The following is a 15,594-nucleotide window of genomic DNA, read 5'->3' on the forward strand; positions in this document are numbered from 1 at the left end:
ATTAAAGTCTATATCCTGTAAATACTATATGCTGTACAGCTGAATATGAGTCCTGCAGTGCAGCACCGACTGCATCTTACATACAAACCTTTAAGTATCGAGTAGTTAAATTGATTCAAATCCAGTCATTCTTTACAGATAAAGATGGTATTACTCTGTTTCGGCTCCAGCTTGTTTACTGGAAGTTAGATGGAGGGACGATTTCATTCAGAAGCCAGAGAAATGTAGTTTCAATATTTTAAAGTAATTCCAAAGTTGTCTTATTTACAAGTTGTGCTCTTAGCTCTTTACCACTGTAGTGTGTACTCTATAGCTGTCTGTCTATTCTGCTCTGCCCAGAAAAACTGTGTGCAAATGACTAGATGACTCTTTTAAAAATATTCTGTGCATTTAGTCAGTTGATTCCCATGTGTAAGTGTAAGTGATGAGAGTTGCTGAAGTGCCCCGAGCTAATAATTCAGCCTTGACAGGGGAAAGGTGATTGGCAGAGACAAAGTGGGTGTGAGAGAGACTGGATGATTATGTGTATGTGCATTGTCAAGAGATGCAGGAGGTTAATTCAATCCTATAGAAACACAGCATGGAGGGGATTGGACAGCACAGCCCTGAGGGTGTCACTGGCCTCAACCTCAATAGGGGGCAGACACACACACACACACACACACACACACACACACACACACACACACAATATGGACAGTATGACTTGAGGGTATGAAATCTGAAAAGCCTGGGAAAAGCCAAATTGTTTTTATATCTAGTTTCTGGTGCATTTCATTTAGAGCCACGGAGGATAAATGATGAACATGGATTAAAATATAGATCTATTTATAGAAAATGCTGCATAAAACAAGGACAAGAAAGAAGAGGACATTTAGAGAGAGGTGGTGATGGAGGGCGGAGGGAGGGATTGAGGTGAGGTGAGGGGAGAACAGAATGGGGTGAGTGTAGGAAAGAATGAGTGGTGCCTGTGCGGAGTCAGAGGTTTGGGAGAGATGCACGAGTGGAGGACAGAAGTGATAGAAATAAGGAGAATACACAGTAGGATGACACATGTGGCACAGGAAAAGAAAGAGATGGCCTAAACAAACTGTGGGACAGGGGTTAGGGTTCTGAGCTCCACACAGAAAGACGACAGTGCACTGCACCATCGTCCAGCCCCTGAGATTTGTACTCTAAATGAATTTGGCTACAGAGACATGGGGAAATTATGCAGAAAATGCAGATTACCTTTTCCTCCCCTCTCATAGTGTCCTCTGGGGAAAAAATTGACTTTAAGGAAGTTGGCACTGGTGCTGGATATTTTTTGCTGAGGTGAATTATTTGTGTTGCCATCAGCAAACTGCAAAACTAGCTTCATCTTTCATGGTGTTTGTTTCTTGAGAATCGTGGCACAATTTGTTCAACACTTTCCAATCGAGTTGGTAACGAAAAGGATGAAGAGCAGGGACGCTTGTTTTGAAGAGAGGCTGTGCAACGAGATCCACCAGCACCTACATTTGTAAAACCCAACTCTGAAGGAATATAAGGACAAACAAATGGGGGTGAACTTTTGGAAAGAAATCACAGCTATGCTTGGTTGTTATGGAATGGAACTGAATCTGGGATCAGGTGTGCGGAACATCAGGTGCCGACCTTCATTCCTGTATAAATGGAACCGTGGGAATTTACATGTTTCCAGAATGAGTGCAATTTGGAACGTGGAAAGAATGGTCAACTTTGAAATCTCACAGGACTCATGTTTTTTCAAATTCTGCCTTAAATCACTTAAATCATGTTTCAATGCATCAGGCCTACAATGGATATGTGTGTGTGTGTGTGTGTGTTTTTGCGTGTGGGCAGATACAAACACATTACCCTATGAACAACCCAATATTGTATTTTACTAAAAAAAAAGAAGAAGAAAAAGAAAAACCCACAGACACAGCCCAACCATCAATTTATTCCACTTATCCTAATCAGCAGCGAGGCCAAGGATGTCTCCATACATATTCATGCTGCTCTGCAGACTTGGAGAGACGATACATTTACAGCCTACATTTACCATATTACCCTTGATGTTATTAGACCAGCAAATACAATTTAGCCAAATATAAGTCATACATAAGTAATTTAGAAAATGAGACAATATTAATTGTGTGATCGTCATCCGGTTTTAATCCTGTTTGTGTGATAGCGCTTCAGTCTGTGGAATTGAATGCACCCGGCTGAATAAATTAGAAAATCAATGTATGACGAGATTCTTTGTTATGTGGACACACTCTTTGCAAATCTATGCTAATGTCGTGTGAGAAGAGGATAAGAGAAACTCTTCTTGTCTCGCAGAGCTCTTGATCATCGCCTATCTGACACAGTGGTGTGATTTCAGCCACTCAGAGAAAAAGAAGAAAATATTAGGAGTGCAAAAAAAGAAGAAATGTTCTGAGTAAATGCTGCTGACTTACATGTGAAGGTTTATTTGTATAGAGATGTGCAGGAGAGACCAGAGCCAGAGCAAATACAAGCAACTCACAAAAATCTTTGCTGTTTATTTATCAAATTTTAATTTATTTTTGATTATGACTTTAATCAAAGAGACTTATTTCTTTTTTCAAATGATTTTGATCAAGTCTACAGTTTTATTCCTAGACCCCCACTCCTCCACTTCCTATGTCTCTCTTCCTTCTACCATTTGATTTCCATCCCCTCCATCCACCACCTGCATTTTCCTCTTCCCCCCCTCCTCCTTTTGGTTTCTCCTCTTATTTCCCTTCTCCACTACCTTTATCCTAGCCCCTAGCCACCTCCCCTCTCTTCCTCTTCCCTCCCCTTGCTCCTCTCTGCCTGGTATTGATTAGAAGGCGAACCTCTAATCTCCTTAAGGTCATTAGGAACACTTAATTAAAACCTAGTTAGAATGCCTTTGTTCAACCAAAGCAAATTGCAGCTGTTCAAACGCGATTAGTATGATAACGTAAAAACTTGTCAGCAGAGGAAAATATAAGAGAGGGGTCTATTTTTCATAGAAATGTTTACACAAATTAAATGCAGAGCTCATGAGCACACAGTGGAAGTCTAAAATATTGTTCCACTTGAGCTTGTGCTTCGGCCTCTGATATGTGTATGTGTGTGTGTGTGTGTGTGTGTGTGTGTTCAGCTTTATGTACTTCAACTGGCTTAGGTAAGGTCACCAGTTTATGTTTATTAGTACAACAATAGAACAGTTGATCTGAATTCAATATTTTTCTTCAATTTAATCATTTATCTCCACACAGGAACATGCATATAAATAAACATCTAAATACATCTAAATATGAATGTATTTTAAATGTCTAAATGATCACCCATCTATCACAGAGCATTCCCTGTGTATTCACTCATGGTAGACACACTGTTATTCGTTATTTCATCGTTAATCATTGTTAATTCTCACCAATTTCATTAGCAGCATTTTCATTTAAATGCATATAACAGACACACATGTTGGTGTTTTAATTTCTTAAATGTAAAATAATGATTATTGTTATTATTATTGTAGTTATTCTTATTATATTGACATTATGAGAGGTTTATTCAACTGACAGCATTACATTATACATGTGTGTTAAGAATCACAATTTAACTAAATTGAAGATGCTTCTCTTAACATGTTACTAGTTATAGTTAAAGTTACTGATAAATTCAGGATTCATTCCTTGTTTGTTTGTCACTCATCACATTCAGGATCAACAGTGATGTAGTGGAGTAGTTTGCTAAAAACAAGTTGGACTGATCATAGACTGGACACTAGAGACACCAGACCATAATATCCTCTCCTCTCCTCACGGTCTCTTAGTGACCGCTGCTGATCACGGTTGCCTAGCGACGGCGGTGGCGTTGCTCTCTTAGTGTTTTTAATCCAGCCTCAGTCTGAATCCGGGACACAGCACAACGAGCAGAGTTCAACCCCACAGATGACTTTGTCTCACAGGTTTTCTGACGCTGATTCAAAACGTCTCCCTGCTCCGCTCAACTTTGCGTTACTCGTTACAGCAGAGTAACGCCGCCGCCTCCTCGTTACTCCGCACGCGCTGCCACTGCCGCCGGCGGCCAGATGGCGGCTCGCGCTAATCTCCTATTAGCGGCAGCGCGCGCAGCCTGGACGGAGCGAGACAGAGGGAGGAAGAGGGAGGAAGAGGGAGGAAGGAAGCCCTGTGAACTTCAGAAGTCCCGGGTCTGTGTCGGAGGAAAACAATGGACGTCATGTGTGGAGAGGATCGTTGTGCCTGCAGCAGCCTCGTGCGCTGACGGCTGCAGCCACAGGTGGTGACTTCCAGCTCCTCATGCCTGAGCAACAGGTTCCTGTGCTGCGATGGGAGCAGAGCCTCGTGCTGCTGGGACTCCACGACCACAGGTAAAGAAGCTCTTCTACCTGATAACGTTAGCACGCTGCTCTGTCTGCATAGACTGACACTTTTGTACCAAACACTGAATGTAGTTCCCAGAGTGATTGAAACACTCCACATGGCTGCACTCCTGTGCGTCACCATGCCAAATAGATGCTGATCAAGATGCTGATCAACACTGTAATGAAGACAGCTTTTCTCCTAAGCCTCAATTTCCAACATCTTGTGTGAAAACCCCTTCGGATATAAACCTGGAGGCCAGGTGCCAGAGGGAGAAAAAAACAGGAGGCCATGTTTAATTCAATAGAAAATGAAGAAAAGGGGAGAGCAATGTAGCAGTATCAGTTGAGCTGTGCCTCCATCAAGCTGTACATGAGAGTGGAGGCTTTGGCTTGGGAATAGCCTGCATGGCATTTCGCTCTCCTCAAGATTTGTCTCGTGTCAGATTTTTGGACTCACCATGTCTCTCTTCCCTTCTTCCGTTCTCTCTTTTCCCTCTCTAGATTGTGAAATCCTACCTATCACACCAAGGCTTTGGTTGTGAGTGTGTGTGTGTGTGAGGGGCAGAGGCAGCGTGAGGAAGAGCTAAGCTTCGTAGCCTCACCCCAGGGGGAAGTGGCCTGTTTAAAAAAAAATGTTCCTGTAACCCTGGAACCATGAAACCATGACAGTCATCACTTATTCAAGCGATGCTGGAAGGCATCTGGAAAAAATCCAGGTTCTTGAACGTCCGGAGGCCAGCGGGAATGTTCCAGAGTCCCAGAGTCAGGAACCGCTGGACCCCCCAGAGGATCTGATGCTAGAGTCATGTGGGGTCAGAGGCCAGAGCTGGACGGAAGAAAAGGAAGAGCAGGAGACTAAGGCAGGAGCGAAGAGAGGGAATTTGCAAAGGAAGGGCCAAACATGGAGCAGAGGAGTGCAGAAAGAGAGGTTGAAGAAAGGAGGGAGAGAGGATAGAAGCGTAATTAGAAACAAATCAAAAGGAAGTGATAAAAATGGAATAAAAGAAAAGGACAAGAGCAAGTCGGATGCGTCAGGGATTTTGTCCGCTGCAGAAATGGAAGGAGAGAAAATGGGGAGGAAAAGAAAGAGCTGGCCTGTCAGTCTGTGGATGTTCCTCCTGAAAAGGATTACAGAAGAAAAGGTGAACAGAGGGAAACGTGTCATGGGGATGAGGCGGTGGCGTATCTTCCTCTGGCTACCTCTCCTCCTCCTCCTCAGCCTGAGTCTGAAACCTGCTTCATCACAGGTAAGAGTGGCGTTCAAGAGGCAATTCAAATTCCTCATCTAAAGACTGTGGGAGGTTGTGATTGTAATGATAGACTTTTTCCACAGCGGACATTTAATTTGTCATAGCAGGAAAACATAGATGATCCTTATAATGGCTCGTTTCTGGTCAAAATTTCTCCTTTAGGCAGCTGTTGTGTAACACAACAAACATGTGCAGATGTTTTCTCTGCCTCTTTTATCTCTGGCAGATAAAAGAAATGAAGCCATATATATATATATATATATATATATATATATATATATATATTTATTAGAAATACCTGTCCCCATACATTTTAAATGATTGATTGATAGCTTAGTGTATGTTGTGTTATATTATAACATTAACTTTAAATCACTTTACATTTTACTCACCATATCAAATAGAATGATCACACTCGTTCAACCCTCTTCTCTTTTAGGGAAACTTCCCACGAATGGAGAACATTGCTTCATTCAAACCTGTGTCCACCTCTCCACCTCGTTCCACCTGTGGAGTTCCGGAGCGGAGCAGCTACTGTCAGTCTCCGTCCTCCCAGACTGATCTCCTGACATGTTATCAGGCCTTCTGTATCCAGGAGTGTCCCTACAGATCCTCCACACCTCCATATGCCCTGCTGCTGCTACCTGCACACAGGTAGCTACATCTGCTTCCTCTTATAATAAGACTGATTCAAGGTCTCTTTAAGACTAACTATCACCATTTTTAAACTTCTTTGCTCTAGGGGCTCCTGTGTAACTGAGGACAGGGAAGACACTCGTCCTGGGACTGGAACCTCGACTGATTCAGAGAGTGTTTCTGGTGGATCCAGCAGTTTGCTGTTTCAGCCTGTCCAGAATGGATGTCTGGTCTCTCCCCCATCACAGAAAGTAGGAGCGATGGGTTCGCTCACCCTGGCATTGTGGATTAGAACAAGCTCTCCTGGAGAAATGTGAGTAACATTTTTGTGTTGTCTAAGAAATTAGAGTAGTAGCTGAAGATGTCAGGGTTGTTTTAATAGAAAGATTAATTTCCTCTTAGTATGAAATTGAACAAAAAATCTAAATAATCTAAGGCCCTGTTCAGACTTGATATTCAAATCTGTCTCAGGTCATCCAAGCACAAGTGGATAACTTTAAGTTCATCAGTGAGATCACTTTTGAGCATTTCAGCTCTGACTGTATATGTCAGGGAAAGAAAAGCAGATCTGAAATGTTCAGGGTTTAGTGTATGAAACAGATTCTCAGATGAGTGAGAAGCAGAAAAGGACAATGAGGAGGCTGAAGTCGCTGTTAATTTGACAAATTCTGTGAAAACAAATGTTACATTGACAAAGCATATTATCACAATGCAATGTGTAAAACAGTCTGTCTTTTATTTAGTGTTATTGTTCATCACAAATTTCATTGATATTAAAGGTTGATTTTCTCTGTTGTCCATCACAGCGACATTAAAAGAACTTTTGTGATGTCTCCAACGACGTCCTGTTGTCATAATGTCCAAAAAATAGCACAGGACAATTAGTGTATTTGTAATAATCAAAGCTTTGTGCGTCATTAGTGTGAATCACCATTACAGATGTAGTCCAACATGATCCCATGCTACTGATGAGATAAAACTCCTGCTGCCTCATGTTTAGTCAAGTACTCTTTGTAGTATGATACTGAATATGATTTTCAAACATTGACAAAGAGTGAAAGCCCTGTGATATCGATCTTATAACAAGAAGCAGGTCGTGTCAGTTCAACAACAACTGGCTGTCATGTCCCACTTAGACATGTTGTGTGTATTTCATGTTGTGAGGGGATGAGAGTGTGCTGGTATGTTCCAGGCAGCGCTGAGGAGGTGCAGAGTTTCACACACCCAGATCAGATTGCAATCACAAACACACACACACACACACACACATACACACACACACTGAGGCCCATGGATGCAGAAACAGATCAGTTGGCTTTGCCTTTGCAGCCCTTTCTCTTCCTCTGTGCAGCGACACTTAAAGTAGAGTGCTCGAACAGTGTGCTTTCTCATGTAACTAAAAACAGGCTAAACATCATGACATGGTTTATATCTCTCAGTGTCTTAGTGAATTATAATCAAGAAGAACAGTCACTGATTCTGTCCTGCTGTAAATCACAATGTTGGACTCATTATGGACAGTTAAAAGAGAGATTTTTAAAAGGTTCATAATTTTCATTTGGGTTATTACTTGAAAAGGTTTATATGCTGTAACGTTCAGAAAAGGCATCTCTCTCTTCAAACTGTCCATTGCTGCAGCTCCTCTTTTCAGCCTCTGTCTGAAACACTTGGTTTTACCTCCTGATTCTTCAAGGCTCCCTCTGGATAGAGCCCAGTTTGCTCCGATTGGCCGACCGGTCAACCTTGTTGTGATTGGTCAACATGTAGGAAATGTCAGCCTCCACCTGGCTTTGTTAGGGGGCGTGTCAGAGTAGGTAATAGTCAGGCATTATTTGCATAACGCAGGCCGGTTCTTCTGGGGTAACTATCATTCAGCTGCATTTGTTAACGTTGTGTTAGGGCGGGACAACATGACCTCAGATCAATATCACAATTATTATTTTTAAAACTTTACCTCGATTCTGATTTTATGTCACATTTTGTGGCAGGTGAACTTGTGTGCAAAAATTTGGGCACTGTACAAGTCCTAATAACTTCTGTTTAGTGATTGTGTTTATTGTTAACATGGAAAGTGAGCGCAGGTCAGTGGGAGGGAGGACATGCGGCAGGGTAATACTGCACTGCACCCTGTACCCGGGCAGCCACTGCAAAATGAATGCAGCAGAAACCCGACAGTTCGTGAATGAACGCATTAAACAGAGGTTTCTCAAGAGCCAAAGGGAACCAGCAAAGGTATTATTATCATGTGTATGTGTATATATATATACATATTCATATGATCAGCATGTTCTGAAAAGATAAATGTGACTGATAACTTCACAGGCAGATGTGAAGAGAGAGCTAACAGGGCTGGATAGGTTGCATGTGTACTGCAGTACTTGTACTTGTACTGTAGTACACTGGATCCTCACTTTAAATGTTGCTGTCAGATTTAACTTTGAATCAGGCAGAGATCAAATCCCTCCTTTTTATTTAATGCTGCGATGCTGTTTGGGAAGTTGTCTGTCTGGGGATTCTGATGACAGACGTATCTTGTTGTCTTGTTCTGCTGAACATGACACCTGTGTGGACGAATGCATCTGAATGGAAGTAATATCTCTCCCTCTCCGTCTTTCTGTTGCTGTCACTGGCCATCAGTCTTTTGTTGTAGAAACGATCACGGCTGCCATCAAAGAAGCCAGATGAAAGGAGGTCTCTATCCTCACCTCTGTCCTTCTTTCCTCACCCCTCTCTCTTTGTCTCTCCCTCTCACTGTGATTTCACATCCTTCCCCTACATCTGAACAATGAACAGAGCCAGCCACCTGTTCCCACAAACTTTAGCTTTACTATAGTCTGGCTTCATTTATAGAAACGGAATATAAAGTTATGTCAAAATTATTTTTTGAAGATTGTGATTACAGATTTTTGGATGCGTGCAATTTGGTGCAAATCCAACAAGAGCCTTGTTGTTATATTCAGTACTGAACTGTAAATCAATGTGATCATTATCGCAGATGATAGAAACACTTAGTTCGTGTGGTTTGTTAGGGAACAAAAACATGTAATATTTTTGGTAAGTCGTTTTCTCCCCTTCCATCATGAAACCTCCTCCAAGCAATGAATTGTAGCTTAAAAGGTAATTTATCAATAGATAAGACAACAGAAAATTATTTCACATCAATTAAATGATTATTAAAACATTTAATCTGTAGATTAATTGACAAAAACAAAGATTTGGAGAATTGTTACACCCCCACTGTTAAAATAAGAAGCCTTTTTCGTAAAGTAATTTATTTAAAGTAATACATTTTTTAGTTTCCTTCCATCACTTTGCCTCTCTCCCCATTGGCAGGCACACATATACACACACACACACATGCACACACGTATGTGCACACATACATACATTATCATGCATACATCTATCTGATTTATGAGGTATATTGCTCTGGGTTCATAAAAGCCATGATTTCCCATAAAATGTCAGTGATGGTGGTTAATATGACACGTGGAGGCCGTGCGCGTCTGTCGACACCAAGTGTAGCAGCAAGTGCAACAGTCATGTAAAATATTAATATTCTACGTGTAAATGTCAGAATGAGGGACTGCGTGCAGTGCCCCCAGACTCCATGGTGCAGTCTACCTTCTGTTCTTTGAGTTAAGTTTTAACAGAGCTTCACTGTCAATTACATTATTTGTGCGTGGCTTTGTTTTCCTCAGGATGCTGCTGGAGAAGAGCGTAGGCGAGCGGCTCCTTTTCTCTGTGACAGTGTCTGAGCAGACGGTCACTCTGAGGTACGTTCAGTCCAGAGGTCAGACGACGATGACCGTCAGCTTCAGGACAGAGGGCAGGCTTGCACTGGAGAGGTGGACGCATCTTGTCTTGCAGGTAAGAAAGTGGTGGAGGATCCTCATAGTGGCATCATGACAAGCACATGATCGTAAGCATGTGTGTTTGTGTGCGTCCCAAGTTGTGTTTGCCTGGTTTTACCTTAAAACTATGCTGCCAGGTTATCAAAAGGGTTGTGAGGGAAGAATACTCTCTTTTTTTAATCACAGACAAACTCTCTCAAGCTTTTTGTGTCGCTGGTTCTCTTTCATTTTCTGTCCATAGTTTTCATTTTCATTCAGCAAGCAAGTGGTAATTATACTGGCAAACATCTGCCTTGGCACAGCTGCTGGAGGCAGGGGCAGGTGTGCACACACACACACACACACACACACACACATAAACTTCACATCAGATACACATATACATACAGACTGTGCCTCACACTTTCAACACATATTTCCGAAGCATCAGAAATACTGAAAAGCTGGAAACGTCCGAGTTTTCTATCGTTCACTGCATCAAAAACAAAAATGGATCTTTTATTTATAGTGGAGTCAAATACTGGGAAAGTTTATATGGTGGTTTAATTTGTCTGCAATTTTAAGTTGGTGTTTTTATTTGGTGTTTAATGGATAGAATAGTACTTTTTGTTTAAAGATGTAAAAAAACAAACTGGGAAAGATGTGGTGCAATCTCTGTGGATAATATAACCATGTATTCTGTTTATATAGTCTTTTCTTTTTGCTTTTTTCTCCGCATCAGTTGACCACATAAAGTAGAAATCTGAGAAGGCATCAGAAGTTAGAAACATAAGTCAGTCATGGACAAAAAGACTTAAATTAGCTTTGATCAGTCTGAAATGGCAGCGAGTGAAGTGGAGGGAATCTTGAGCTGTGTGTGTATGTGTGCTCGTGCATGTGTGTGCGTGTGCATGTGTTTTTGGTCTGTTGGAAGAGTATCATTTTACAGATTACTCCACATGACAATCGCTCTCTTTCATCATCTCTGGATAACACCAAGGCAACTAGGGGGGAAATCATGGTCACCATGACAAGCTTTGTAACCCTAAGTGCCTGTAACTCAAGTTTTTTGTGTCCAGCTTTGTCTGTGTAATATTTGAGCCTAAATTCTTTTAGACCTGGAATACATTTGTACTGACAATATTTTGCCTTCCTTATTTTTACTTAGTTTCTTATGATGGCATGTTGTAATTTAGAAAAAAGTAAAACCCACAAAACTGTTCACAAACTCCTCTGTTTCCCACTGAAGATCTGCCTGGCAAGAGAAATGATTGCACCTACTGAAATGCTACTGTGCAGCAGGCCAATCCCGCAGCATTTGTCATCTTTACATTTCAGTTTACACTCAGACTAAATAAATCAGATGCAACGTGTTGATTGCCAAGCTTAAGTGGTTCTGTTAGGCATATTATTGAACTTTGGAGAAAGCCAGTCTAGCTGTTTCCACCTTGCTTCCAGCTCCTGTGCTAAGCTAAATCTTTTCATAGATGGACCGCAAAAAAGTTGCTGCTCCTCTCTGTCTCTCTACTTCGCGTTTGCACAATATCAACGAATCGAGCCAAACCGAGTGCACCGCTATGACCAAATATATTGACATACAGAGCGTGAATGCAGGGCACATGGAACACAGTTCATCACAGTTCAGGCTGTCTTTTTCAATATGTATATCTCACATGTTGATATCGTGATGATGGTATAGTTTAGATAATGCAGCCCTAGCAGTTTTGCCTTTTTGATGGAACAGATAAAGCATTAAATTGGAGAGACTGCAGGACGGTCCAAGCCCCTGTATATATCTATTTATTTCAAGTACACTTTAACCAGTACTCAAAAGGAGAATTACTGCACTATAAAATCTAGTTCACTGGCTGATTGTTGTTGATGCCCAGTTCACTAACTTGACAGTCTAATGTGTCTAAATGTACAGTTATGTTGCTGATGGCTCAGTCACCAGCTACTGCGTAAGTGTACAGTGTGTCTGTGTGCCCTGTGGCAAACACGTCTATGTATAGTATCTGTGTGTGCTGTACGTGTCCATATAGACATGGAATAAGGCTTGTAGGCACTTTGCTAAAAGTGTGTTGCGCTGGTGTGGCTTGGAGGTGTTTTGAAACTTTGTGTGTGTGTAGTGTTGTGAATCAGTCTGTCTTTCGTTTAACGGTATGGTGATGTGATCTACTTTGACCATCCAGAAGAATAACATAATTATCCTTGACACTCAAACACCATTCGCACACTCCCATTCTCATGCATGCACACACACTTATATACTCGCTCTGTCACACAGACACACACAAACACACACTCACAGTTCAGTGGTAATTTGTAGCAGCCTGTCAGCCACAATACAGACATTACTACATGAGGGAGCTGGGTAATTTAGAAGTCTTTCCTACATGCACACACACACACACACACACACACACAGACACACACACACACACACACACACAGACACACACACACACACACACACACACACGCACACACACACACACACACACAGACACGCGCACACACACACAGACACGCACACACACACACACAGACACACACACCAGTCATCTGTCGGTTTGAAAAGATCAAAACACCAAAAAAGACAGTCAAAAGGAATATGGGTTTTCAAGTGCCAGGAGCGATTCTTACACACACACGCGCACAAACACACACACACACACACGGTGCCAGGAGCAAGGTGCTGTAGGGATGCTGGTGCTCCCTAGGTAATTGTCTTATCTGATTATGGTAACGATGTGGAGAGTAGTGGAGGAAAAGGTAGCCTGGGGGAGAGGGGGACTGAGAGCGGAGAGATGGGTGAAGTGGGGGACGCAGCTCAGTGAACTTAAGTGATATCTACCAAGTCAGTCTAATATGGAACTCACCTTTCAGTTCATTTTTACAGATGTTATAACTAATAGCTCTTCTTCATAGAAAAGCGTCTCTACTGTTGCTGAATGAAGGAGAGATGGGTAAAACTGGTGTTACTGTGACTAATGATCTGTGTATAATTAACAGAACTGGTGGTCCTGGTTGTTTATGGTCTGTAGGTTCACAGCGGTGCGGTGGTAGGTGGCGTAATAAGGCTGAGGAGGTGGCACTCATTAAAAACATTGAGCTGCATGTGTTATCAGCCAAATCAGCTCTTGATAACATAAAGCACTTTATAGTTACCATAAAACTTGTACATTGTTTAAGGAGATTATTTCAGCAGCTTGCCTCAAGTGAAATTTGTTATTGGATATGCTTATTATATTTATGTGATCATGATGTCATGATAGGAACATTTTACCAAGAAGCACAAGGGACTAACCAAGTTTACTTGTAATAATCAGGAATATTAATCCTCCTGTGGATTAAATCAGCCATAAACCACAAAGTAGTTGTTCTCACTTGTATTTTTGGTGTTTCTGCTATCAGACAACTGAACTGAAAGCGGTTATATAAACACTATGTGTGTTATTCACAGGTTTCTGTTATAAAATCCTTACTTCATTATTGGGCCATTGTCTTGGCAAAATCAGCATAAATATTGGTTGATGACATTTGAAGATTAAAACACAGTGAAGATCATTTTGGAAATGCTCAGTTTTTCAGTTTCAGTCTGGATGGAGGGCTGAAACGGAGGGAAAATATGTTTTACTTATTAGCCTGATGTGGATATAATTAGGTTTTATTGTCCAGATTCTGGAGCTGGTGAGTTGATGACATGGTTGCAGAAGAAGGAGACACTAACATGGGTAGACATGGACAAAACCTCCTGTGCTGGCTCTAAATAATCTTCAATAAAACATTTTTTAACAATACAAAAAGCTTAAAGTAGTAGATGTTCAATGTCATATCTGGAATATACAAGTAGGTATGGGAAGATGAATACTGAGTGAGATGAATTATAAAATCTAAATTAAAAATTAAGAGAAGTAGCGAGAAAAGACAGCAAAAGATGGAAAGATGAGAAAGGAAGAGAGTTCACAAGTTAAATAGCATTGGCATTCTATCTTTTGGAGTAGCAGTGATTGACTGTGTGCCTGGAGGACCCCCAGAGGGGGCCGTCTGTTAGTGCCTGAGCAGATCAGCATTATCGGATGAGACACTGGCAGGGACAACCAGTCACACTGGTCCCATCACGACCCAGCACAGCTACATGAATGTTTAACTCTTCTGCGTACACACACTTACACATGCAGACACACAGAGAAAGATGGCTCCTACCTGTTGGCAAAGACAGAGAAAAGTGTGGAGAAACAGATAAAAAATAAAAAAAGATGTGTGTTACTTTTTGTCAGAGTACGTCAAGGTCAAGTCAAGATTAAAATGACATACTGCACATCTATCATTCATCTCATACTTCTTGAGAACATGAATTAAATTGACTTGATTAAATTCAGTCACCAATATATTTATACCTATGGTGATAATAAAAGTTTCCATTAACCCTCTCAGCCATAGGTTCCACTCTTCTTCATGGCCAAGATACTGTAGTTCCTATCTTACATCTGTTATAAAGCAGCGGCAGCAACAACGAAAGAGTTTTTCTTAGTTTCAGACGGACAGTTATCATTTTTTCCTCCATCCAGCCCACTTGTTCAAATAGCAAATGCACCCATCTGAGCACCCATAGGTGAGTTGTTCTTAAAATGAGGTGTGGTCAGGTGCAGTCTTGGTGTGTTGTTATCTCAAGGCAGTGATATGTATCTATAGGTGGGTGCACTAGTGATGAGGGTACTGATGCTGTGTCATGTTGCTCATCAAATAATTCTGAAATTTGACATGAACAGAAGAAGCCGATGCAAGGACATGATGTCCATCCCACAAACATATCCTCAAGCTATGTCCTGCCCATACTGAATAGATGTGTGTGTGTGTGTGTGTGTTTGTCGGGGTGGGGGGGTTGTTGTGTGCATGTGTGTGAAGGTGAGGCAAGGTTGTTATGTAGGGGTGAAGCGGACACCTCTATGGTAGCCCTCTGCCTGCTGGCGCAGGAGGCGAAAGGGCACGAGACTGGCATCAATTACATAGTGTGAGAGAGGGAACAAGGTGTGTGTGTGTGTGTGTGTGTGTGTGTGTGTGTGTGTGTGTGTGTGTGTGTGTGTGTGTGTGTGTGTGTGTGTGTGTGTGTGTGTGTGTGTGTGTGTGTGTGTGTGTGTGTGTGTGTGTGGTGGGGTTTGGGATTTTCTGTCTTTAATCTCATTTATTTAATTATTTAACATGGGTTTTCCATGCCAGTGTGCAGTGTGGTCCAGACTAATAGTGAGAGAAAGGCACTAACACTGCCAGGGTTAAGGGTATCATTCCCACTAGGGCTAAACATGAGTGCAGCAAGCTGCTTTGAATAAAGGGATTCACCAAAGAGCATATGTTATGTTAGCCTGCCCTGTCTAGAAACCCAGCATCCAAACTGAATTAGAAGTTTTATGACATATAGGTTACTACTACTGTTACTATTAACAGCAAAAGGAGCTGTAAAAAAGATGCTAGAGAGTGGATATGAAACACATGGTACACTCTGGTG

General features: G+C 41.6%; 1 protein-coding gene across 2 annotated transcripts in view; it reads left to right on the top strand.

Moving 5' to 3' along the window:
- Positions 1-3,796: 3,796 nt before the first annotated feature.
- The window catches only part of ush2a (Usher syndrome 2A (autosomal recessive, mild)), a 191,314-nt gene continuing 179,516 nt past the window's right edge, over positions 3,797-15,594 (top strand). The window contains exons 1-5 of one of the 2 annotated variants that reach the window (XM_069522155.1): positions 3,797-4,372; positions 4,868-5,613; positions 6,056-6,270; positions 6,359-6,565; positions 9,954-10,122. In XM_069522155.1, the coding sequence (XP_069378256.1) occupies positions 5,029-5,613; positions 6,056-6,270; positions 6,359-6,565; positions 9,954-10,122 (1,176 nt within the window). In that variant the 5' untranslated portion in view covers positions 3,797-4,372; positions 4,868-5,028. The remainder of the gene's footprint in view (positions 4,373-4,867; positions 5,614-6,055; positions 6,271-6,358; positions 6,566-9,953; positions 10,123-15,594) is intronic. The other variant, XM_020080329.2, reaches the window with a different exon arrangement.

The sequence above is a fragment of the Paralichthys olivaceus genome, chromosome 1 (genome assembly GCF_024713975.1).
Source record: "Paralichthys olivaceus isolate ysfri-2021 chromosome 1, ASM2471397v2, whole genome shotgun sequence".
NCBI lineage: Eukaryota > Metazoa > Chordata > Actinopteri > Pleuronectiformes > Paralichthyidae > Paralichthys > Paralichthys olivaceus.